General features: G+C 40.0%; 2 protein-coding genes across 2 annotated transcripts; one reads left to right on the plus strand and one right to left on the minus strand.

The window, feature by feature from the left end:
* The first annotated feature begins 1,794 nt into the window (after positions 1 to 1,794).
* On the plus strand, positions 1,795 to 19,441 carry mrpl11 (mitochondrial ribosomal protein L11). The gene is made up of 6 exons (XM_062965363.1): positions 1,795 to 1,906; positions 4,480 to 4,633; positions 15,494 to 15,589; positions 15,853 to 15,946; positions 17,430 to 17,589; positions 19,147 to 19,441. The coding sequence occupies exons 2-6, from the start codon at positions 4,511 to 4,513 to the stop codon at positions 19,253 to 19,255; spliced, it is 582 nt and encodes a 193-aa protein (XP_062821433.1). The 5' UTR covers positions 1,795 to 1,906; positions 4,480 to 4,510; the 3' UTR covers positions 19,256 to 19,441.
* On the minus strand, positions 9,064 to 13,703 carry LOC100563441 (transmembrane protein 121). Its single transcript, XM_062965362.1, has 2 exons — positions 13,356 to 13,703; positions 9,064 to 11,007 (listed from the first exon to the last, which is right to left on the minus strand). The coding sequence occupies exon 2, from the start codon at positions 10,999 to 11,001 to the stop codon at positions 9,850 to 9,852; it is 1,152 nt and encodes a 383-aa protein (XP_062821432.1). The 5' UTR covers positions 11,002 to 11,007; positions 13,356 to 13,703; the 3' UTR covers positions 9,064 to 9,849.
* Positions 19,442 to 27,265: the final 7,824 nt, after the last annotated feature.

A 27,265-nucleotide genomic window follows, 5' to 3' on the forward strand; every position in this document is an offset into this window, starting at 1 on the left:
TCACTTATCCAAGACTCACTTATCCAAGGTTCTGGATTATCCAAGCCATTTTTGTAGTCAATGTTTTCAATATATCATGATATTTTGGTGCTAAATTCGTAAATATAGTAATTACAACAGGGGTCCTCAAACTTTTAAAGCAGAGGACCGGTCCATAATACTTCGGACTGTTGAGGGGCCGAATTATTATTTGAAAAGAAATACGAACAAATTCCTATGCACATTGCATATGTCTTGTAGTGCAATACAACAATAAAAATTAAAGAGCAATACAATATTTAAAAATGAAAACAATTTTAACCAACATAAACCTATTAGGATTTCAATGGAAAGTGTGGGCCTGCTACTGGCCAATGAGATAGTCAAGTTAATTATTGTTGTTGTTGTTGTTGTTGTGTGCCTTCAAGTCATTTCAGACTTTGGGTGAGCCTAAGTCTAAAATTATTTATTTATTTATTTACTACCTTTATTTACTACCTTTATATCTCACCCTTCTCACCCCGAAGGGGACTCAGAGCAGCTGTATGTACGTACAATATATTATATTATTAGCATAGCACAATATTAGCATTATATATTACTATATTGAACTATACCACTATACTGTAATATTCTATGTAATATATAATATATAATTAATATTATTATATGGTATTATTAGTATATTGTATAACATAATATTTTTATCAATATTATATGTATATACAATATATTATATTATTAAAACTGATATAAAAATATTATATTATAAAACTGAGGGCGGGGGCCAGGTAAATGACCTTGGAGGCTTTTCCTTAATCCCTCCTTATTATCCAAGATATTCGCTTATCCAAGGTTCTGCCGGCCCGTTTAGCTTGGATAAGTGAGACTCTACCATATGTGTAAATCTATCTATGCATATCTGTATCTTCTATGCATGTTCAAGGTAAAGGTTTCCCCGGACGTTAAGTCAGTCGTGTCTGACTCTGTGGGTTGTTGCACATCTCCAATTCTAAGCCGAAGAGCCGGCGTTGTCCGTAGACACCTCCAAGGTCATGTGGCCACTGGCATGACTACATGGAGCGCCGTTACCTTCCCGCCTGAGTGGTACCTATTGATCTACTCACATTTGCATGTTTTCGACCTGCTAGGTTGGCAGAAGCTGGAGCTAACAGCGGGAGCTCACTCTGCCCCTCGGATTCAAACCGCCAACCTTTCAGTCAACAAGTTCAGCACCTCAGTGGTTTAATCTGTGCAATCGGGGGGCTCTGGATAGAACTCGATTTCTGGGAGTTGTAGTTCACCAAGGTCCCAACGCCAATGATGATGAACCTGGATCAAAATGGCACACAGAACCACCATGACCAACTGGATATACTGGAGAGGTTTGAGGGGAACTGACTTTCCTTTCTGGGAGTTGTAGTTCACCCACAACCAGGGAAATTGTGACGTCCACCGATGATGGATCGGGACCAAAGTTGGCACGCAGAACCCCCAGGACTAGCTCAACCTACTGGAGGGGTTTGAGGGGAATGACTCGCCATAATGGAAGTTGTAGTTTACCACACAGCCAGAGAGCACACTCAACTCCACCCATGATGCATCTAGAGCAAACTTGGATAAACTTGAAGTATTGATGGAGCTTTCAGGAGGTTAACCTGACATGATGGGAGTTGTATTTTGTAAAATAACCAAAAGTGATTATTTCAGTATTCATTCATAATTATTGTGGGAATCCACAAAGAATATTTGAATTCTTCCTGGGCCTTCTCCCTCTTCCTCGGGTTTCCTGGTTGCTGTGGCAACGGGCGCCATTTTGGCTTCCTGCCTCGGCTCCAAAACCCTCCCGGCGTCCTTTGCGCTCTTGGTCCCGCCCTTTTTCAACCCAAGATGGCGGCGCCCAGGAAAAAGGAGTGAATGATTATCGGTGAGGAGATGTTAAAACAACTGGAATTGAGGGAGAAAGAGGGGTCAGTGCCTCCATCTCCCCTTTGATGGAGGGAGATGTTGACAAGCTGGAATGTGTCCGGGGATGGTGACTGAAAGGATCAAGGATCCGGAGAACAAGCCCTGTGAGGAGCGGCTTAAAGAGCTGGGCATGTTTAGCTTGCAGAAGAGAAGGTTGAGAGGAGATATGAGGAGGGCCATGGGAGAGGGGAAGTCATGGGGAGGAATTAGCAAGCTTGTTTTCTGCTGCCCTGAATGGCTTCAAACTACAGGAAAGGAAGGAGATTTCACCTGAACATGAGGAAGAACTTCCTCACTGTGAGAGAGAACTGTTCAGCAGTGGAACTCTCTGCCCCGGAGTCTGGTAGAGGCTCCGTCTTTGGAGTCTTTTAAACCGAGGCTGGGTGGCCATCTGTCAGGGGGGCTTTGAATGCGGTTTTCCTGCTTCTTGGCAGAATGGGGTTGAACTGGATGGCCCATAGGTCTCTTAATAATAATACTAATAATAATAATACAGTAGAGCAGGGGTCCCCAAACTAAGGCCCGGGGGCCGGATGTGGCCCATCGAAGCCATTTATCCGGCCCCATGGCACAAGGGTTATATTATTATTATTATTATTAACATTGAGGCTGGGTGGCCATCTGTCAGGGGGGCTTTGAATGCAGTTTTCCTGTTTCTTGGCAGAATGGGGTTGAACTAAATGGCCCATAGGTCTCTTAATAATAATAGTAATAATAATAATAATAATACAGTAGAGCAGGGGTCCCCAAACTAAGGCCCGGGGGCCAGATGTGGCCCATCGAAGCCATTTATCCGGGCCCCATGGCACAAAGGTTATTATATTATTATTATTATTATTATTATTATTATTATTAACATTGAGGCTGGGTGACCATCTGTCAGGGGGGCTTTGAATGCAGTTTTCCTGCTTCTTGGCAGAATTTGGTTGAACTGGATGGCCCATAGGTCTCTTAATAATAATAATAATAATAATAATAATAATACAGTAGAGCAGGGGTCCCCAAACTAAGGCCCAGGGGCCGGATGTGGCCCATCGAAGCCATTTATCCGGCCCCCACGGCACAAGGGTTATTATATTATTATTATTATTATTATTATTATTAACATTGAGGCTGGGTGGCCATCTGTCAGGGGGGCTTTGAATGCGGTTTTCCTGCTTCTTGGCAGAATGGGGTTGAACTGGATGGCCCATAGGTCTCTTAATAATAATACTAATAATAATAATACAGTAGAGCAGGGGTCCCCAAACTAAGGCCCGGGGGCCGGATGTGGCCCATCGAAGCCATTTATCCGCCCCCCATGGCATAAGGGTTATATTATTATTATTATTATTATTATTATTATTATTATTATTATTAACATTGAGGCTGGGTGGCCATCTGTCAGGGGTGCTGTGCTTGTGCTTTCGGTGCACAGAGGCAGAAGGGGGTTGGGCTAAATGACCCAAGGGGTCTCTTCTTCTCTTAAAGCCATTATTATTATTATTTGAAACACAACAAGATGAGTCCACAGCACACACTCTGCTGGTGGTTGTATTGGATCATACGTCGGACACTTCCCAAGTGTCTAGGGCTGTGTGATGTATCGGCGAATAATGCGTGCAGATCCCAGTAAGGTGGCCTTCTGCAGCTGGCAGGTGGGGATTTTGTCAGCGCCGATTGTGTTTAAGTGCAGGCCAAGGTCTTTAGACACTGCACCCAGTGTGCCGATTACCCCTGGGACCACCTTGGCTGGCTTGTGCCAGAGTCTTTGTAATTCAATCTTTAAATCCTCATATTGTGTCAGCTTTTCCAGTTGTTTCTCCTCAATCCGTCTGTCACCTGGGATTGCAACTTCGACAATCCATACTTTGTTTTTAACACAATTCTGAGGTCAGGAGTATTGTGTTCCAAAACCCTGTATTATTATTATTATTATTATTATTATTAACATCTGTCAGGGGTGGCCATCTGTCAGGGGTGCTGTGCTTGTGCTTTCGGTGCATAAAGGCAGAAGGGGGTTGGACTAAATGGCCCAAGGGGTCTCTTCCAACCCTCTTTATTATTATTATTATTAACATTGAGGCTGGGTGGCCATCTGTCAGGGGTGCTGTGCTTGTGCTTTCAGTGCACAAAGGCAGAAGGGGGTTGGACTAAATGGCCCAAGGGGTCTCTTCCAACCCTCTTTATTATTTTTGTTATTGTTGTTGTTATTAATTATTATTATTGCTCGGTGGCCAACTATAGTCCGGCTCTCCAAGGGTCCGAAGGATCGTGAACTGGCCCCCTGTTTAAAAGGTTTGGGGACCCCTGCAGTAGAGTCTCACTTATCCAAGCTAAATGGACCGGCAGAACCTTGGATAAGCGAATATCTTGGATAATAAGGAGGGATTAAGGAAAAGCCTATTAAACATCAAATTAGGTTATGATTTTACAAATTAAGCACCAAAACATCATGTTATACAACAAATTTGACAGAAAAACCTTTCCCAAGATTGCAACTTTCTAGGATCCATTCTTCCCAAAAATCTTTTATTCTTCTTGCTAATCCAGGTAAGGTACCCCTGCAGCTTGAATCGAAGTCATGTCGAAGATCTCTCGTGCCGCCAAAACCGTACAAAAGGTGGACCCAGGAAATGTCATCCGGACCATCATCCGGGCAGGACAAGCCGTTCCGGGACCACCTTTGGGGCCTGTCCTTGGCCAGGTACGTGTGGGAGACGGCTAATAATTAAATATTTATATTATTATTATTGTTGTTGTTAGCAAATTGCTAGAAGAGAGACTGTAGAATACGCATGGGCCCTCCAGATGTTTTGGACTTCAACTCCCACCATTCCTAACAGTCTCGGGACCCTTCCTTTCCCCCTCAGCCACTTAAGCTTTGTGTGGGAAGTTTGGACCATTTTTATCATTGGTGGGGTTCAAGAGGTTCTTTGATTTTAGGTGAACTATAAATCCCAGCAACTACAACTCCCAAATGTCAAGGTCTATTATCCCCAAACTCCACCAGTGTTCACATTTGGGCAAATTTAGTATTGGTGCCAAGTTTGGTCCAGATCCACCATTGTTTGAGGTGAACTACAACTCCTAAACTCAAGGTCAATGCTACCAAACCCTTCCAGTATTTACTGTTGGTCTTGGGAGTTCTGTGTGCTACGTTTGGTTCCATCGTTGGTGGAGTTCAGAATGATCTTTGATTGTAGGGGAACTATAAATCCCAGCAACTATGACAAAATCAATCCCCCTCAACTACACCAGTATTCAAATTTGGTGTTTCAAGTATTGGTGCCAAATTTGGTCCACTGAATGAAAATACATCCTGCATAAGAGATATTTACATTATGATTCATAACAGTAGCACAATAACAGTTATGAAGTAGCAACAAATATAATTTTATGGTTGGGGATCAACACAACATGAGGAACGGTATTAAGGGTTCTCTCCTGGTCCTAAATTATACGATTAAAATAATGTATGGGGTTTGGAGTGGAAGCAGTGAGAGCTGTGTTCCTTTGTAGTCATCAAAGCAAGTTACTTGGCATGATATTTACTGTATATACTTGAGTATAAGTCTAGTTTTTCACCCCTTTTTTAGGGCTGAAAAAGCTCCCCTCGGCTTATACTCGAGTGAGGGTCCTGGCCGGCTTCTATTCAGGTTGGCTTATACTTGAGTATATAGGTATTCAGAGTTGGACAGTCTTATCTTATTGAAGTCTTATTATTATCTTAAATTACAGTTTTATATAAATACTAGCTGTGCCCAGCCACGCGTTGCTGTGGCATTGTCTGGTGGTGTTGGTGAGAAATTGTGGTGGTACTGAATGTCTGTTGTATGGTTGTCTTTATGTTTAGTATGCATTTGGTTGTTTGTGTCCTGTGAAAGTGGTGAGGGTAGAGGACGTCTATGTCTCTGTGTAGTATTGTATAGTATTTATACGTTGTCCATGTGTTGTGAATGCTTGGATTGTGTCCTGCTGCATAGTAGAAAGGGTTGGACTGGATGGCCCTTAGGGGTCTCTCCAAACTCTTGTGCCTGTCCCCTGGGCTGAGTCGGTTGCTAGGAGACCAAGTGGGTGGAACTTAGCCTTCTAACTGGCAGCAATTGGATAAAAACAATTATTCCTCTCTCTCTCTAATTAGGACTTTATTTTTCTTTTCTTTTTGTTGTATCAACCTAGAGCCGTGGATGATGGGTTGTGTTGTCAAATTTCGAGGTTGGGGGGGCCTGTAGTTTTGTTGTTTTGTCCGCTGCCCTGATACCATCACTCTTTTATATATATAGATAAATGGGTTATATAGCTGTGTGGAAGGGCCTTGAGTCTACACTGCCATATAATCCAGTGCAAATTAGATAATCTGTGGAAGAAGCCTAAGTGAGGCCTAAATCAGCCTGCCCCCTAACTGAAGCCTGGCTGTCCCTTGGCTGGTTGCTAGGCAACCAAGTGGGCAGAGATTAGCCCTCTAAACTGGCAGCCATTGGATAAAAAAAATTATTGCTCTCCCTCTAATTAGGACTTTATTTTTCTTTTCTTTTTGTTGTATCAACCTTGAGGCATGGATGATGGGTTGTGTTGTCAAGTTTTGAGGTTGGGGGGCCTGTACTTTTGTTGTTTTGTGAATTGCCGTGATGCCATCACTCTTTTATATATATAGATTCAAAAACATTTAACCTACTGATTGCTGTGTTTTGATATTTGATTGTTTTATCGGGCAAGGCCCCATGTAAGCCGCCCTGAGTCCCTTCGGGGAGATGGGGCGGGGTATAAAAATATAGTTATTATATTATTATTATTATTATTATTATTATTATTATTATTATTATTATTATTACTGATGCCTCAAATAATGCAATTTTATTAATATCTATTTTTATTTTTGAATTTGACCCGTAGCTGCTGCATTTCCCACCCTCGTCATATACTTGAGCCAATAAGTTTTCCCAGTTTTTGTGGTAAAATTTTCTGCCTCGGCTTATATTTGGGTCGGCTTATACTCGAGTATATACAGTATTCAAAATGTGTGTGTTTGGTAAATATCAGGGCTCTGTTGATAACCTTTTGGGGGTATATTAATACATGAAATCAGCATCTAAGTGTTGAGATATTAAAAAAGAGTGGACTCTTGAGTACTATTTTCTAGTTTCACTGATAGTGGCAGTTGAATCATAACAAAGAAAGACACCCTTGACATGTTCAGAGGCACTCTCTTTATTGCTTCACATATTCTGGGGCTGTAACCTTCCCGCTGATTCAAATACGGGTCCAACCTAATCTCAGTCACGTTGCTGAGCTCCTCGGGTGATATTTGTTAAGAAACAGGCGCTTTTCACAGCAGTTTTGGAAAGAGAAAAGGTTTGCTGCAGGACAGGAAAACAATTTCCGTTTCCGAGGCACCAGCCCTGATGTTTGGGACTTTCTCTGCAGTGCAAAGTAGCGTATACATTACCAGGTTGCTGTTTAGCTGTGCGCAAAACACAAATTCTGACAAATTCTGTAAATTGGAGGAGGGGAAAAAACCTCCTGAAAAGGAATTTACAAAAAGCAAAGTGTCACAAATGGATTAGCATGATAAAATCCAACATTACGCTGCCCGAGATGGAGACCTGACTTGCTCTTTCAGCCAGTGTGACTTAAGTTTTTAAAAATGTATCTCTATCTACTTGATCATTGTTGGCTAACTTTGAAATATGTGTTGTCGAAGGCTGTCATGGCCGGAATCACAGGGTTGCTGTGAGTTTTCTGGGTTATCTCGCCATGTTCCAGAAGCATTCTCTCCTGACGTTTACCCACATCTATGGCAGGCATCCTCAGAGGTTGTGAGGTCTGTTGGAAACTAGTCAAATTAGGTTTATATATCTGTGGAATAATGTCCAAAGTGGGAGAAAGAACTCTTGTCTGTGGGAGGCCAGTATGAATGTTGCAGTTGGCCATCTTGATTAGAATTGAATGACCTTGCAGCTTCAAAGCCTGGCTGTTTGCCTCAAACAGATAAAGGTTATTTTTCCTACCCTGGACATCATTCCACAGGTGTATATATATGTGTGCATTTATATATACACATACACAAATATACATACCGTATATACTTGGGTATAAGCCGACCTGAATATAAGCCGAGGCACCTAATTTTATCACAAAACTGGGAAAACCTATTGACTCGAGTATAAGATGAGGGTGGGAAATGCAGCAGCTACTGGCAAATTCCAAAAATAAAAATAAATATAGATACTAATAAAATTACATTATTTGAGGCATCAGTAGGTTAAATGTTTTTGAATGTTTACATAAAATTGTAATTTATATTGATAATAATAATAAAACTTTAATAAGATAAGATTGTCTAAGTCTGATTACCTATATACTTGAATATAAGCCAACCCGAACATAAGCCAGCCAGGATCCTCATTCGAGTATAAGCCAAGGGGAGCTTTTTCAGCCCTAAAAAGGGCTGAAAAACTAGGCTTATACTTGAGTATATACAATATATTTGTTTTATCATTTTATTTTGTTATTATTGTGTTCTATTGTATGACTGTGTTTTAATCTGTTTTATTTTATTTGATCTGTTTTGTTGATAGTGTTTATTTATGTTTTAACTCTGTTCATATTTTGTTTTTGGGCCTGGCCGCATGTTAGCCGCCCTGAATCCCTTCGGGGAGATGGAGGCAGGATAGAAAAATACAGATATTATTATTACTATTACTATTATTATTATTTAATTCTAATCAAGGTGGACAACTGCAACATTCACACTTGCCTCAAACAGACATATATATAGATATATATATAGATACAGTAGAGTCTCACTTATCCAAGACTCGCTTATCCAAGGTTCTGAATTATCCAAGGCATTTTTGTAGTCAATGTTTTCAATATATCATGATATTTCGGTGCTAAATTCATAAATACATTAATTACAACATAACATTACTGTGTATTGAACTACTTTTTCTGTCAAATATGCTGTATAACATGATATTTTGGTGCTTAATTTGTAAAATCATAACCTAATTTGATGTTTAATAGGCTTTTCCTTAATCCTTCTTTATTATCCAAGATATTCGCTTATCCAAGGTTTAGCTTGGATAAGTGAGACTCTATTATTATTATTATTATTATTATTATTATTATTATTATTATTATTTAATTCTAATCGTGGACAACATTCACACTTGCCTCAAACAGACATATATATATATATAGATATATAAGTAAAGGTAAAGGTTTTCCCCTGACGTTAAGTCCAGTCGTGACCAACTCTGGGGGTTGGTGCTCATCTCCATTTCTACGCCGAAGAGCCGGCGTTGTCCGTAGACACCTCCAAGGTCATGTGGCTGGCATGACTGCATGGAGGGCCTTTACCTTCCCGCCGGAGCGGTACCTATTGATCTACTCACATTTGCATGTTTTCAAACTGCTAGGTTGGCAGGAGCTGGTCCTAACAGTGGGCGCTCATTCTGCTCCCGGGATTTGAACCTGGGACCTTTTGGTCCGCAAGTTCAGCAACTCAGCGCTTTAACGCACTGTGCCACCAGGGGCCCATAGATATATATACACATATACATATAAATACATACATATATCCCACTTGTCTAGTTTCCACCAGACCTCACAACCTCTGAGGATGCCTGTCATAGATGTGGGCCAAACGTCAGGAGGGAACATGGCCAGACAGGCCGGAAAACACACAGCAACCCTCTAACTTTGAAAGAGCCAGAGTTTGAAAGAGTTTGCTTTAGTGTGTCTGGTGCCATTTCCTGCTTCAAGAGCAATCGTCTTGGTCATACACATCGCGAATACAGCGTATTCCGAACCAGCTGAGCTCAGGTGTCACTGACTCTGATTTCTCCGCTTTCCTTTTAACGCCCTTCTCTTGGATGCCAAGAGTGCCAGGGAGAGATTCTGAAGCAGAACGGTGCTTCATGGCGCACTCCATAGAGACTTGAGTTGGATATGCTGGGCCGTGCGCAATGCTCTGGAGGAACCAGGGGCCGAATCGTGAGGGGAGGATTGCGGTGCCGCATGTCCATGATGCCGGGCGCTTTGGGCTCTGACTGGGCAGTGGCTGTGGAGCTGGTGGCATACGGGTTGCACGTGGTAGTGCGCCTCTGCCTCTCGGAGATGCCTGGGTGGGGATCTGACCTGTGGTTGGTCGTCTGCAATGTGTCCGGCACATCCCTGAGGCCTGTCGGGTGCCACGTGCCTGGGACATGCTTCTCCTGTTGTTCCAATGTGTCTGTGGAGCTGTGGGCTCTGTCTGTGAGCCGGCTTGCCTTTCTTGTGCCGCTGATGGTGCTGGAGCGCGGCGCAGCATTTCAAGGCAATCGCGAGGACGTTTTTCCCCATGAAGATGGAGGAGATGCGCTGGTCGCGGCAGAGGAGCAGCAGCCCGCCGCGGATGAAGATGGTGGCCACGTTGACGCTGGCCAGGCTCAGCAGCGGGTACAGCGTGTCCGGCTGCGGGCCGCACACGCCCAGCTCGTTCAGCGACACGCAAGGCAGGACGAGCAGCAGCCCGTAGCAATAGAAGAAGGTCAAGCCCTCGGCCCACAAGGGCAGCACCCGCCCTTGCGGCTCCCACAAGCTGGCCTGGATCTCCAGCACGTCCAGCAGGTCCAGCACCACCCAAAACAGCCGCCCGCGGAGCTCGTCTTTCTTCCGGAAGCTGGCGGCGGCCTGGGCCACCAACTCAGCGGCTCCTAACACCGTGTAGAGCGCCGGGATGCAGACAGAGAGCAAAAGGGTGAGGGTGCGCCGGGCCAGCGGGTCGGGCACCCGCACCTCCGTGGCGTAATGCTGGTAGATGAAGTAGAGCTTGATCTCCAAGGCGAAGGCGAAGAGGAACCACAGGACCATGGCGTAGCCCCGCTGGGCCTGCCGGGCCTCACCGCCCACCCACGCCGTGGCGTAGCGCAGCGCCAGCAGGAAGAAGAGGTCCCCGGCCAGCGCCAGCGCCCCGACCCCCAGCCGCCGGGCCCCGGCGCTCTGCTCCACCAGGTAGACATCCATGGCTCCCATGGTGCAGACGATGACCACGGCCACCACACAGGTGTGCGGAGGGTGAGGCTCCATGGCTCCCTTTGGAGAGAAAGGAGAGCATAAACAGTCGGAATGACACTTGCAATCAAAGTCAAGCAACAACAGGACTGCCACCTCACCCACTGCACAGGAAATCTGCTACAAAACATGAGCTTTTTTGTTGAATTCCAGGGCCATTATTATTATTATTATTATTATTATTATTATTATTATTATTATTATGTGTTAGCGTGGGCATTCCTGCAGCGATTCAGTGTGGCCTGTATTCTTCTTCTTCTTCTTTTTCTACTTCTTCTTCTTCTTCTTCTTCTTCTTCTTCTTCTTATTATTATTATTATTATTATTATGAAGTGTTAGCATGGGCATTCCTGCAGCGATTCAGTGTGGCCTGTATTATTATTATTATTATTATTATTATTATTATTATTATTATTATTATTATGAAGTGTTAGCGTGGGCATTCCTGCAGCGATTCAGTGTGGCCTTTTGCAGTTGGCAGATCGTAATTTTGTCAATGTCTTGTTTACAAATTATTATTATTATGTATTATTATTATTACTATTATTATGTGTTAGCGTGGGCATTCCTGCAGCGATTCAGTGTGGCCTGTATTCTTCTTCTTCTTCTTTTTCTACTTCTTCTTCTTCTTCTTCTTATTCTTATTATTATTATTATGAAGTGTTAGCATGGGCATTCCTGCAGCGATTCAGTGTGGCCTGTATTATTATTATTATTATTATTATTATTATTATTATGAAGTGTTAGCGTGGGCATTCCTGCAGCGATTCAGTGTGGCCTTTTGCAGTTGGCAGATCGTAATTTTGTCAATGTCTTGTTTCCAAATTATTATTATTATGTATTATTATTATTACTATTATTGTGTGTTAGCGTGGGCATTCCTGTTTTGTTTCCAAATTATTATTATTATGTATTATTATTATTACTATTATTATGTGTTAGCGTGGGCATTCCTGCAGCGATTCGGTGTGGTCTGTATTTTTTTATTATTATTATTATTATTATTATTATTATTATTATTATTATTATTATTATGTGTTAGCGTTCAGCGATTCATTGTGGCCTTTTGCAGTTGGCAGATCGTAATTTTGTCAATGTCTTGTTTCCAAATTATTATTATTATTATTATTATTATTATTATTATTATTATTATGTGTTAGCGTGGGCATTCCTGCAGCGATTTGGTGTGGCCTGTTTTTATTATTATTATTATTATTATTATTATTATTATTATTATTATTTTATTATGACACAGCAAACAAGATAGATATGCTGGATTTCATATCACAAAATCACAAGTCGAACACTTCCCAAGTGTCTAGGACTGTGTGATGTATTTTCGGATGATGCGCGCAGATCCCAGTAGGGTGGCCTTTTGCAGCTGGCAGATCGTAATTTTGTCAATGTCTATTGTTTCTAAATGCCGGCTGAGATCTTTTGGCACGGCACCCAAGGTGCCCATCACCACCGGGACCACCTGCACTGGTTTCTGCCAGAGTCTTTGAAGTTATTATTATTAAGTGTTAGCATGGGCATTCCTGCAGTGATTCAGTGTGGCTTGTGTTGTTGTTGTTGTTGTTGTTGTTGTTGTTGTTGTTACTATGTGTTAGCGTGGGCATTCCTGCAGTGATTCGGTGTGGCTTGTTTGTTGTTGTTGTTGTTATTGTTGTTGTTATTATTATTATTATTATTATTATTATTATTATTATTATTATTATTATGAAGTGTTAGCGTGGGTATTCCTTCAGTGATTCAGTGTAGCCTGTATTATTATTATTATTATGAAGTGTTAGCGTGGGCATTCCTTCAGTGATTCAGTGTAGCCTGTATTATTATTATTATTATTATTATTATGAAGTGTTAGCGTGGGCATTCCTTCAGTGATTCAGTGTAGCCTGTATTATTATTATTATTATTATTATTATTATTATTATTATTATTATTATTATGAAGTGTTAGCGTGGGCATTCCTTCAGTGATTCAGTGTAGCCTGTATTATTATTATTATTATGAAGTGTTAGCGTGGGCATTCCTTCAGTGATTCAGTGTAGCCTGTATTATTATTATTATTATTATTATTATTATTATTATTATTATTAAGTGTTAGCGTGGGCATTCCTGCAGCGATTCAGCATGGCCTGTTTTGATGTGAGTGACAGGCAACAGGAGGTTAATGCTCCTCTCATGTCACTGGAGGGAGAAGCGCATCTATTTATTCCCATGCATCCTTCTCCTTTTTCGAAAGGGGGGCACCGGGGTCCCGTCCGCTTCCCGTTCAAGCATCCTTTCCCCCCCTTCTTTGCAGCCGTTCGTCCCCAAACAAAACTAAGCCCACCCCAGTCCTTGCAATGCAGTATATGGTCCGGTACCTGCAGGGATCATCGGAGGGGGACTTTGCTTGCTTGCTTGCGATGGTGGCTGTTGTGTCTGTCTCTCCAGACAGCTCAAGACGGAGATGGGGCCGGAGGAAGAGGAAGGAAGGAAGGAAGGAAGGAGGAAGGGGCCCTGATGATGCTCCCTTTCGGAGGAGGATCCCTCTGAGTCATCATCCTCAACCCCCCCCCCCTTGTTTTTCCCTTTCCGAAGCCGGCGGGAAGGAGGAGGATGGGAAGCTGCACACTTGTCTGATCTCTCTTTTAGTTTCTGTTTCTTCTCCCTCTGCCCAAATGGGGAAATTTAAAAAATATATATTTACTACATTTATATCCCACTCTTCTCACCCCAATGGGGACTCAGAGCGGCTTACAAATCAATATATTATGAGCATAGCACAATATAAGCATTACATTACGATATTGTACTATATTGTTGCAGGTTGAGCCTCTCAAGTGGCCGGAAAGGCAATTGGTGGGTGGGATTTCTAAGCATCTGCTCCTATTTTATTTTGTGATATAAAAATGGGAAATGAGTAACATCTAGCAAAGAAGGCTGGAAATCATGGCAGGGAATTGATGGGAAGGCAACACTGTAGGTGTATGGACAAGGCGTATATGTTATGAGATGGAGAAACATAAGAAACTAAAGCCATTAGGTATTAGGGAAAAGAGAGGAAACTGGAAATAAAAAGGAAATTAAAAAAGCAATAATTGAATGTGCACAAGCGGTAATAGTATTAGGGTGGAAAGACAAATCAAAATGGACAGTAAATAAATAGTACCAATATCTGATGGAGAAAATGGAATTTGAAATTATGAATGTGAAATTAAATGTTTTAGAAACTAATGAAAATAGAACGAGAGAAATGGAAGAAAGATGGACAAGGGTAAAGAACTATATCATGAATCAATCTGGAGATCAAGCCATAAGAAATAAGATATAAATGTTATATAGCATATAGAATGGAAATGGATAAAGATAAAGGTATAAAGATTGTCTCAAAAAGAAATGAATATGTAAATGAAAACAATCTTCGTGTTGGTGGTGGGAATTGTAAATGTTTCATATGTGAACGGTATGTATTTTTTGTGTTTTAAAAAATAAAAATTTGTTTAAAAAAAGATACTAAAGCCATATAGTATCTATGTGTGTATATGTGTGTGTTTAGTATATAAAGTATATATATAGTGTATAAAGTCATATATATGTCTATAAACACAAAACATATGACTTTAGTATATAAAGTATATACCATATATATAAAATTTGGTATATATATATGTGTGTGTGTGTGTGTGCATAGATAAAGTATATACTATATATATAAAATTTGTTATATATGTTATATATATGCATAGAAAAAGTATATACTATATATAAAGTTTAGTATAAAAAGTCATATATATATATAAAGTAGAGTCTCACTTATCCAACATAAACGGGCCGGCAGAACATTGGATAAGCGAAAATCTTGGCATAATAAGGAGGGATTAAGGAAAAGCCTATTAAACATCAAATTATGATTTTACAAATTAAGCACCAAAACATCAGGCTTTACAACAAATGGATAGAAAAAGCAGTTCAGTACACGATAACATTATGTAATAATTACTGTATTTATGAATTTAGCACCAAAATTTTGCAATTTATTGAAAAATTGACTACAAAAACATTGACTTCTAAAAGGCAAACTGCGTTGGATATTAAAGAACCTTGGATAATGAGACTCTACTGTATCTGTAAACACAAACATATGACTTTAGTATATAAAATAAAAACTAGAAAGATTAGTACATAAAATTGCATAGATATAAAGTATATACTATATATATATAAGGTTTAGTATATAAAGTATACAGTATACTATATATATAAAGTTTGGTATACAGAGTCATACACGTGCACACGACTTTAGTATATAAAGTATATACGATATCTATAAATATCGTATATACTTTATATACTAATTATATATACGTTGCTGCCTAGAGAAACAGCTGTGGATCCGGACGGGAGGCAGACAGCGTTGGATAATACAGAACGTTGGATAAGCGAAACTCTATAGTATCTGCATTCTGGCTTGGTTTGGTTGATTGGCATCCTCAAAGATGTTTGTTTGTTTCCCTTCCAGAGAGGCATCGCCATTGGACAGTTCTGCAAGGATTTCAATGAAAGGACCAAGGATATCAAGGAAGGGATCCCGCTGCCCACACGCGTCACGGTTCGGGTAAGAAAAAACCTTTCACTACTTATTAGCCCCAGCTTCTGCCAACCTAGCAGTTTGAAAACATGCCAATGTGAGTAGATCAATAGGTACCGCTCCGGCGGGAAGGTAACAGCGCTCCATGCAGTCATGCCAGCGGCCATATGACCTTGGAGGTGTCTATGGACAACGCCGGCTCTTCAGCTTAGAAATGGAGATGAGGAGGGGAATACCTTAACTTTTACCTACTTATGTAGAAATAAAGCTATCTCTCTTTCCTTTGGCAGCCTGACCGATCCTACGACATCCAAATAAACAAGCCAACGTCCAGCTATTTCCTGCTATCAGCGGCTGGAATAGAAAAAGGAGCTACAAACCCTGGTAAGAGAGGAAAAATCAGTTTATAAATACAGGCAGTCCCCAAGTTACAAACAATATGGAAGAGGTACATTTTTTAAGTATAATTCCAGCCAAGAATAGATAAGTAGATAGAGGTATAGATATAAATATGTGTGTGTGTGTGTGTGTGCATATATATGTGTGCGTGTATATTTATATATATATATATATACACGTGTGTGTGCGTGTGTGTGTGTGTGTATATATATATATATACACACTCACACACTATATATGTGTGTGCATGTGTATATATATGTGTGTGTGTGTGTATATATATATGCGTATATACAGTAGAGTCTCACTTATCCAACATAAACAGGCCAGCAGAACGTTGGATAAGCGAATATGTTGGATAATAAGGACAGGTTAAGGAGAAGCCTATTAAACATCAAATTAGGTTATGATTTTACAAATTAAGCACCAAAACATCATGTTATATAACAAATCTGGGAGAACAAGTAGTTAAATACGCAGTAATGCTACGTAGTAATTACTGTATTTATGAATTTAGCACCAAAATATCATGATGTATTGAAAACATTGACTACAAAAATGCGTTGGATAATCCAGAACGTTGGATAAGCGAGTGTTGGATAAGTGAGACTCTACTGTATATATATATACATGTGTGTGTGTGTATATATACACTCACAGTATATATATATATACACACACATACACACACTGTATGTGTATATGTGTGTGTGTGTGTGTGTATGCATATATATATACACACACATACACACACATGTATATATGTGTGTATATATATTACGCATATGTATGTGTGTGTGTGTGTATGAATAAGCTTAGTTTCCCAGCATGGCCAGGGTTATTTCATTGTATGCATTATACAGAATACATAAGGTTGTGAGTGAACTACAATTCACATCATGCTAGGTTAACCCCCAGAAACTCACATCAGTCCTTAAAGTTTGTTATGTTGGGCAAGTTTGTTCTGGATGCATCATGGGTGGGGTTGAGTGTGCTCTCTGGCTGTAGGATAAACTACAACTCCCACTCTGGTAAGTCAGTCCCCTGAAATCCCTTCCTTAGGTTGGGTTAGTCATGGGGCTTCTGTGTGCCAAGTTTGGTCCAGATCCACCATCAGTTGAGGTCCCAGTTTCTCTGACTGTGGGTGAACTACAACTCCCAGAAAGGAAGATCCGTTCCCAAACCCAAACCCCTCCAGTCATCAAATTTCGGCATATCAGGTCTGCATGCCAAGTTTGATCCAGATCCATCGGTGTTTGGGTTCACAGTTCTCTCTGGATATAGGTGATCTACAACTCCCCCAAATCAAGATGCATTTTCCCCAAAGACCTCCAGTATTTTTTGCTGGTCATGGGGGCTCCGTGTGATGATTGGATTTTGGAAAATGTGGAAGGGTCTCCAGGGGCTAGATCAGCTTCAGCCTTGCAGGGATGGGTTTGCCCTTCAGGATCTCTGTTTTTCCCTGCAGGGCACGAAGTGGCCGGGATGGTGACCCTGAAGCACCTCTACGAAATCGCCCTGGTGAAGTCTCAGGACCAGGCTTTCGTCCTGCGCGACATGCCTCTCGAGAAGGTCGTCAAGATGCTCATCGGGACCGCCAGGTCCATGGGCATCAAAGTGGTGAAGGAGTAAGTGAAACGATGATCATAGTGAGATTAGTGCCTTAAGGACCCCAAAATATCAACCTTCTGCAGGAATAATTGTAATAATAATAGTGGTATTAGTGCCTTAAGGATCCCAAAATATCAGCCACCTGCATCATGTTGATGACTATGATTAATAATAATAATAATAATAATAATAATAATAATAATAATAATAATAGTGCCTTAAGGACCCCAAAATACCAACCTTCTGCAGGAATAATTGTAATAATAATAGTGGTGTTAGTGCCTTTAGGATCCCAAAATATCAACTTTATGCATGATGATGATGATGAATAATAATAGTAATAGTAATAGTGCCTTAAGGACCCCCAAATATCAACCTTCTGCAGGAATAATTGTAATATTAATAGTGGTATTAGTGCCTTAAGGATCCCAAAATATCAACTTTATGCATGATGATGAGGATGAATAATAATAATAGTGCCTTAAGGATCCAAAATATCAACATTCTGCATTAATAATAATAATAATAATAATAATAATAATAATAATAATAATAATGGTATTAGTGCCTTAAGGACCCCAAAATATCAACTTTATGCATTAATAATTGTAATAATAATAGTGGTATTAGTTCCATAAGGATCCAAAATATCAACTTTATGCATGATGATGATGATGAAGAATAATAATAATAGTGCCTTAAGGATCCAAAATATCAACTTTATGCATGATGATGATGATGATGAGGATTAATAATAATAATAATAATAATAGTGCCGTAAGCATCCCAAAATATCAACTTTATGCATGAGGATGAGGATGAGGATGAGGAATAATAATAATAATAATAATAATAATAATAATAATAGTGCCTTAAGGATCCAAAATATCAACATTCTGCATGAATAATAATAATAATTGTGGTATTAATGCCTTAAGGATCCAAAATATTAACTTTCTGCATTAATAATAATAATAATAATAATAGCGGTATTAGTGCCTTAAGGATCCAAAATATCAACATTCTGCATGAATAATAAAAATAATAATTGCTATATTAGTGCCTTAAAGATCCAAAATATCAACCTTCTGCATGAATAATAATAATAATAATAATTGTGGTATTAGTGCCTTAAGGATCCAAAATATCAACATTCTGCATGAATAATAATAATAATAATAATAATAATAATAATAATAATAATAATAATAATAATAATGTTATTATTTAATCCATGTTTTTACTGAGTTTTTGTCATTTACTTTATTGGTTAATGTTCACATTTTTAATTGTGCATGTCTCTTGTCTATTGTTGTGTTTTATATTGTTATTGTTTCTTATTCGGTCTTGGCCCCATGTAAGCTGCCCTGAGTCCCCTTTGGGGGAGATAGAGGCAGGGTATAAAAATAAAATTATTATTATTATTATTATTATTATTATTATTATTATTATTATTATTGTGGTATTTGTTGCTTAAGGATCCCAATATATCAACTTTCTGCATGAATAATAATAATAATAATAATAGTAAAAAGCAGCTGCATTTCTCATGTATTATCTTCCAACCTCCGAAGTCTTGACGCAGAGGAATACGGTGTTTTCCTGAAGCAGCGCGAGGAAGTCTTGGCAGCCGAGGCCGAAGCGAGAGCGGCTGAGCTGGCGGCCGCTGGGAAGAAGAAATGAGTCCCTCGGCTTCACGTTCTACAATCTGGACCCTTGGAAAGCGCATCAGGAAATGCAGTCTCCTTGCTTTGCTTTGCTGCAGAAGAAGGAAGGAGTTGCACAAAGGGAGAATGTCTGAAATGCTAGCTCTCACGTGAGGTTATGGCTCGTCCGCCCCTTTTAATTAAAACCACCTTGTTGTAATTATCTCTGCATATGTGTTAAGTTTGTCTTTCTAATCTGACCAAGGCTTGGGCTGTTTGCATCTCTCCAAACTTTCTGTTCAATGTGATGATATTGTGTGTCATACCTGAGAATGACCAGCAGGTGTCAGCCATGAGCTGTTTATTTTTCTATTATTCACCTGTTGGAAGGGAAATATAATAATAATAATAATAATAATAATAATAATAATAATAATAATAATAATAGCATGCAATGATACCGTGGGACTTCTGAATCCAGACTGACAAAGTTCTGGAACACAACACACCAGACATCACAGTTGTGGAAAAGAACAAGGTTTGGATCATTGATGTTGCCATCCCAGGTGACAGTCGCATTGACGAAAAACAACAGGAAAAACTCAGCCACTATCAGGACCTCAAGATTGAACTGCAAAGACTCTGGCAGAAACCAGTGCAGGTGGTCCCGGTGGTGATGGGCACATTGGGTGCCGTGCCAAAAGATCTCAGCCGGCATTTGCAAACAATAGACATTGACAAAATCACGATCTGCCAGCTGCAAAAGGCCACCCGACTAGGATCTGCGCGCATCATCCGAAAATACATCACACAGTCCTAGACACTTGGGAAGTGTTCGACTTGTGATTTTGTGATATGAAATCCAGCATATCTATCTTGTTTGCTGTGTCATAAAATAATAATAATAATAATAATAATAATAATAATAATAATAATAATAATAACAACAATAATAATAACAATAATAAACTTTATTTATATACCGCCCTATCTCCCGGATGGGTACAGTCATAAAAGCAAACACAAACATTACATAACAACATAATACACATTATTAAACAAAGTAAAATAATACAATTATAACAATAAATCACACTTACATGACCAGATCAAGGGGACGGGAACCATAAAACCAATATATTAAAATGTATCATTTCAATCTCTCAGCATCCATTCACCCTGCTCTCTTTTATACAATCAGCCCAAATAAAACCCCATCTGTACTGCCCTAAAATGCATTTATATGGTCCATGTAGATGCAGCGTAGTTTAATTGCATTATAGGAGTTTAGCCCATCCATATAATGCAGTTTTAATTGCATTGAGCTGCATTATATGAGTCCACATTGGCCATATAATGCAGTTTAAACGCATTAAACTGCATGGTATAAGTCCATACTGGCCATATAATTCAGTTAAAGTGCATTGAACTGCATTATATGAGTCCATGCCAGCTATATAATGCAGTGAAAGCGCATTGGACTGCATTGTATAAGCCTATACTGTCCATATAATTCAATTAAAGTACATTGAACTTCATTATATGATTCTGTGCCAGCTATATAATGAACTTAAAGTGCATTGAACTGCATTATATGAGTCTACACTGGCCATATAATGCAGTTTAGGTGCATTGAACTGCATTATATTTGTCTGCACTGGCCATATAATGCAGTTTAAGTGCATTGAACTGCATTGTATGAGTCTACACAGGCCATATAATGCAGTTTTAAGTGCATTGAACTGTATTATATTATTCTAAATCTGCTAAATAATGCATTATATGAGTCCACACTGACTATATAATGCAGTTTAAGTGCATTGAGCTGTATTATATGAGTCTGCACTGGCCATATAATGCAGTTTAAGTGCATTGAACTGCATTATATGAGTCTACACTGGCCATATAATGCAGTTTAAGTGCATTGAACTGTGTATTTGTCTGCACTGGCCATATATATGAGTTCAGACCAGTCAAAATGCAGTTAAAGTGCATTGAACTGTATTATATGAGTCCACATTGGCCATATAATGCAGTCCACATATGAGTCCACATTGGCCATAAAATGCAGTTTAAGTGCATTGAACTGCATTATATGATTCTACACTGGCCATATAATGCAGTTTAAGTGCATTGGGCTGCATTATATGAGTCTACACTGGCCATATAATGCAATTAAGTGCATTGAACTGCATTATATGAGTCCACACTGGCCATATAATGCAGTTTAAGTGCATTGGGCTGAATTACATGAGTCCACACTGGCCATATAATGCAATTAAGTGCATTGAACTGCATTATATGAGTCCACACTGGCCATATAATGCAGTTTAAGTGCATTGAACTGCATTATATGAGTCTACACCGGCCATATAATGCAATAAAGTGCATTGAACTGCATTATATGAGTCTACACCGGCCATATAATGCAGTTTTAAGTGCATTGAACTGTATTATATGATTCTAAATCTGCTAAATAATGCAGTTAAGTGCATTGAACTATATTATATGAGTCTACACTGGCCATATAATGCAGTTTTAAATGCATTGAACTGTATTATATGATTCTAAATCTGCTAAATAATGCAGTTAAAGTGCATTGAACTGCATTATATGAGTCTACCCAGGCCATATAATGTAGTTTAAGTGCATTGAACTGCATTATATGAGTCTACCCAGGCCATATAATGTAGTTTAAGTGCACTGAACTGCATTATATGAGTCTACACTGGCAATATAAGTGCATTGAACTGCATTATATGATTCAAAATCTGCTAAATAGTGCAGTTAAAGTGCATTGAACTGCATTATATGAGTCTACACTGGCCATATAGTGCACAATAAAAGCTCATAGAAAGTGTGGCGGGTACCAAAAAAAAAAAAAGTAACTTTTCCCCCAAATAGTTTGGGGGCTGAATGGGATCGGGATGTCTTTCAGCCCTCGAACCCGCCTCCTCCTTTGGGTTGTAACTCTTTTTCTCAAAAGGAACCTTGATGCTCAGGATGCTGGTTGTAATGCGGTTGCCGTGGCAACGGGATGCAGGGGAGGGCGAGGATGGGCCCTGACGCCAGCCTTCCCGTTGCCTAGCAACCAGCATCTTTCCCTTTTCAGGTTTTTTTTCCCAGGCTTTTCCCCTATTTTGGCAGCAAAAGCCGGAATGCAGCTGCTTTCGTCAGCCTTCGCAGCCCCCCCCCCCCAACACCCACCATTTTTTCTTAAAGGCACAGGACGTTAAAAAATATTTTTCCCGCACGGCCATATGTTGAATGAGCCAGTCACCCCAGAGTGATGAATGAAAGGATGAGAAATAATGGGGGCGATGGAGGCTTTTAATAGATGCCATAAATAGAGAATTAGTCCACAAGGAAAGAGGGGGAAGTTGCCAATATTGGGGGACAAAACGTACTTCAATGTTGCAGTAAGAACGAGGATGATGATGCCTTGTATATGTATATATAGAGAGAGAGGGGCATCATCATTTTTACTTATAGTGGTATGGTAATATAATAATAATAATAATAATAATAATAATAATAATATCCTCAGCTGCTGTAAGAAAATCGCACAGACAGACTACAAACAGAGGCACAGCTATGTGGCCCAAATGATTCATTGGAACTTATGCCTCAAGTACCACCTCCCAGCAGCAAAGAACTGGTGGGATCACAAACCTGCAAAAGTCTTGGAAAATGAGCACGCAAAGATACTGTGGGACTTCCGAATCCAGACTGACAAAGTTCTGGAACACAACACACCAGACATCACAGTTGTGGAAAAGAAAAAGGTTTGGATCGTTGATGTCGCCATCCCAGGGGACAGTCGCATTGACGAAAAACAACAGGAAAAACTCAGGTGTTATCAGGACCTCAAGATTGAACTGCAAAGACTGTGGCAGAAACCAGTGCAGGTGGTCCCGGTGGTGATCGGCACATTGGGTGCCGTGCCAAAAGATCTCAGCCAGCATTTGGAAACATTTGGAAACAAATAGACATTGACAAAATCACGATCTGCCAAGTGCAAAAGGCCACCCTACTGGGATCTGCGTGCATCATCCGAAAATACATCACACAGTCCTAGACACTTGGGAAGTGTTCGACTTGAGATTTTGTGATACGAAATCCAGCATGTCTATCTTGTTTGCTGTGTCATAATAAAATAATAATAATAATAATAATAATAATAATAATAATAATAATAATAATAATAATAATAATAATAATAGATGAAGTCACCTGTGGAGGTTTCTAAGAAGGCCATCTGTCAGGACCCCTTTGACGGTGCCTTCCTATATGTCAAAGTAGGCTTGGACCGACTCTAGGATTCTATGATGATGATGATGATGACAACGATGATGATGATGATGATGATATTGGAGGTTTTAACACAGGGTCTGGATGGCCATCTGTCGGGAGGGCTTTGATGGTGCCTTCCTATATGTCAGAGTAAGGTTGGACCAACTCTAGGATTCGATGATGATGATGATGATGATGATGATGATGATGATGATGATGGAGGTTTTAACACAGGGTCCGGATGGCCATCTGTCGGGAGGGCTTTGATGGTGCCTTCCTATATGTCAGAGTAGGGTTGGACCGACCCTAGGATTCTATGATGATGATGATGATGATGATGATGGTGAAGGTTTTAACATGGGCCGAATGGCCATCTGTCGGGAGGGCTTTGATGGTGCCTTAATATGTCAGAGTAGGGTTGGACCGACTCTAGGATTCTATGATGATGATGATGATGATGATGATGATGATGATGATGATGATGGTGAAGGTTTTAACATGGGCCGGATGGCCATCTGTCGGGAGGGCTTTGATGGTGCCTTCCTATATGTCAGAGTAGGGTTGGACCGACTCTAGGATTCGATGATGATGATGATAATGATAATTGATAATGATGGAGTCTTCTCTGGACTGTTAACATCGGGGTTGAATGGCCATCTGTTGGGAGAGTTTGATTGTGCCTTCCTATATGGCAGAATAGGGTTTGACCGGATGACCTTTAGGGTCTCTTCCAACTCATGGAGCCTATGGCAGGTGGCAGTTCAACAGGTGCCATACCTGTGAGGTATTATTATCATTATTATTATTATTATTATTATTATTATTATTATTATTATTATTAAAATAACCTTGGGGACCCACCGCTGCCTTGCCTCCCACCCCGAATGACAAATGCGCAACATCTTGGGTTCTATAAAAAGCCTTTATTCCCCCCCAAATCCCTTTCTTTCTTTCTTTCTTTCTTTCTTTCTATTTTTTCCTCCTCCTCCTCCTCCTCCCCTGGACCTTTTTGGGCGACTGAGAAGACGAAGACGAAGCCGTGGGTGGGTCGCCATGGCAACGGCTGAGATATTCCTTTTTGACGGATGGTTACGTTCCTCTTTTCAGCATCCCTCCCTCCCTCCCTCCCACCTTTCGCAATATGGAAATAGATCAGAAATCGGTTTTGTAACCAAAGTTTGGGGAGGTCACTCAGGAGTGAAGGAGAAGGAGATGGGCATTTATTTCGAGATATATCTATCTATATATATCTATATCTATATATATTGATATATATCTATATCTATATCTATATCTATCTATCTATATATATATATATATATATATATATATATATATTGATATATATCTATATCTATATCTATCTATCTATCTATCTATCTATCTATATATATATTTAGTTTTGAATTTTTATAGTGTAGTCCAATGGGTCCAAGACAGGCCTGCTGTAGTATCAATAATAACAACAACAACAATAATAATAATAATAATAATAATAATAATAATTGATGATGATATATTTAGTTTTGAATTTTTATAGTGTTCGTCCAATGGGTCCAAGGCAGGCCTGCTCTAGTATCAATAATAATAATAATAATAATAATAATAATAATAATAATAATAATAATAATAGATGATGATGATGATGATGAAGTCATCTTCTGTGGAGTTTTCTGTGGCCATCTGTCAGGAGAGCTTTGATGGTGTCTTCCTGCCTGGGTTGGATGACCCTTAGGGTTCCCTTCTAACTCTAGTGTCAATAATAATAATAAATGATGATGATATCTCCTCTTCAGGTTTCTAAGCAGAGGCTGCATGGCCATCTGTCGGGAGGGCTTTGATGGTGTCGTCCTGCCTCTAATATCAATAATAATAATAATAATAATAATAATAATAATAATAATAATAATAATAATAATAGATTATGAAGATGATGATAAAGTCTCAATCTCTGGAGGTTTCTAAGCCGAGGCTGGATGGCCATCTGTCAGGAGGGCTTTGATGGTATCCTCCTGCCTCTAATATCAATAATAATAATAATAATAATAATTGATGATGATGATGACGATGCCAATGCTGATCATGATGATGATGTCTCCGTCTCTGGACGTTTCTAAGCCGAGGCTGGATGGCCATCTGTCGAGAGGGCTTTGATGGCATCCTCCTGCCTTTAATATCAATAATATTAATAATAATAATAATAATGACCATGATGATGCTGATGCCGATGCCGATTGTGATTATGATGTCTCTGTCTCTGGACATTTATAAGCAGAGGCTGCATGGCCATCTGTCGGGAGGGCTTTGATAGTATCCTCCTGCCTCTAACATCAATAATAATAATAATAATAATAGATGATGATGATGATGATGATGATGATGAAGTCTCCTTCTCTGGAGATTTCTAAGCCGAGGCTGGATGGCCATCTGTCGGGAGGGCTTTGATGGTGTCTTCCTGCCTCTAATATCAATAATAATAATAATAGATGATGATGATGATGATGATGATGATGATGATGATGATGATGGCGATGACGATCATGATGATGATGATGTCTCCGTCTCTGGAGGTTTCTTAGCCGAGGCTGGATGGCCATCTGTCGGGAGGGCTTTGATGGTGCCGTCCTGCCTCTAATATCAATAATAATAATAATAGATGATGATGATGATGATGATGGCGATGACGATCATGGTGATGATGATGTCTCCGTCTCTGGAGGTTTCTTAGCCGAGGCTGGATGGCCATCTGTCGGGAGGGCTTTGATGGTGCCGTCCTGCCTCTAATATCAATAATAATAATAATAGATGATGATGATGATGATGATGATGGCGATGACGATCATGATGATGATGATGTCTCCGTCTCTGGAGGTTTCTTAGCCGAGGCTGGATGGCCATCTGTCAGGAGGGCTTTGATGGTGCCGTCCTGCCTCTAATATCAATAATAATAATAATAGATGATGATGATGATGATGATGATGATGATGATGATGGCGATGACGATCATGATGATGATGATGTCTCCGTCTCTGGAGGTTTCTTAGCCGAGGCTGGATGGCCATCTGTCAGGAGGGCTTTGATGGTGCCGTCCTGCCTCTAATATCAATAATAATAATAATAGATGATGATGATGATGATGATGATGATGATGATGGCAATGACGATCATGATGATGATGATGTCTCCGTCTCTGGAGGTTTCTTAGCCGAGGCTGGATGGCCATCTGTCAGGAGGGCTTTGATGGTGCCGTCCTGCCTCTAATATCAATAATAATAATAATAGATGATGATGATGATGATGATGATGATGATGGCAATGACGATCATGATGATGATGATGTCTCCGTCTCTGGAGGTTTCTTAGCCGAGGCTGGATGGCCATCTGTCAGGAGGGCTTTGATGGTGCCGTCCTGCCTCTAATATCAATAATAATAATAATAGATGATGATGATGATGATGATGATGATGATGATGATGGCGATGACGATCATGATGATGATGATGTCTCCGTCTCTGGAGGTTTCTTAGCCGAGGCTGGATGGCCATCTGTCGGGAGGGCTTTGATGGTGCCGTCCTGCCTCTAATATCAATAATAATAATAATAGATGATGATGATGATGATGATGGCGATGACGATCATGGTGATGATGATGTCTCCGTCTCTGGAGGTTTCTTAGCCGAGGCTGGATGGCCATCTGTCGGGAGGGCTTTGATGGTGCCGTCCTGCCTCTAATATCAATAATAATAATAGATGA

The sequence above is a fragment of the Anolis carolinensis genome, unplaced genomic scaffold (genome assembly GCF_035594765.1).
Source record: "Anolis carolinensis isolate JA03-04 unplaced genomic scaffold, rAnoCar3.1.pri scaffold_14, whole genome shotgun sequence".
Classification (NCBI taxonomy): Eukaryota; Metazoa; Chordata; class Lepidosauria; order Squamata; family Dactyloidae; genus Anolis; species Anolis carolinensis.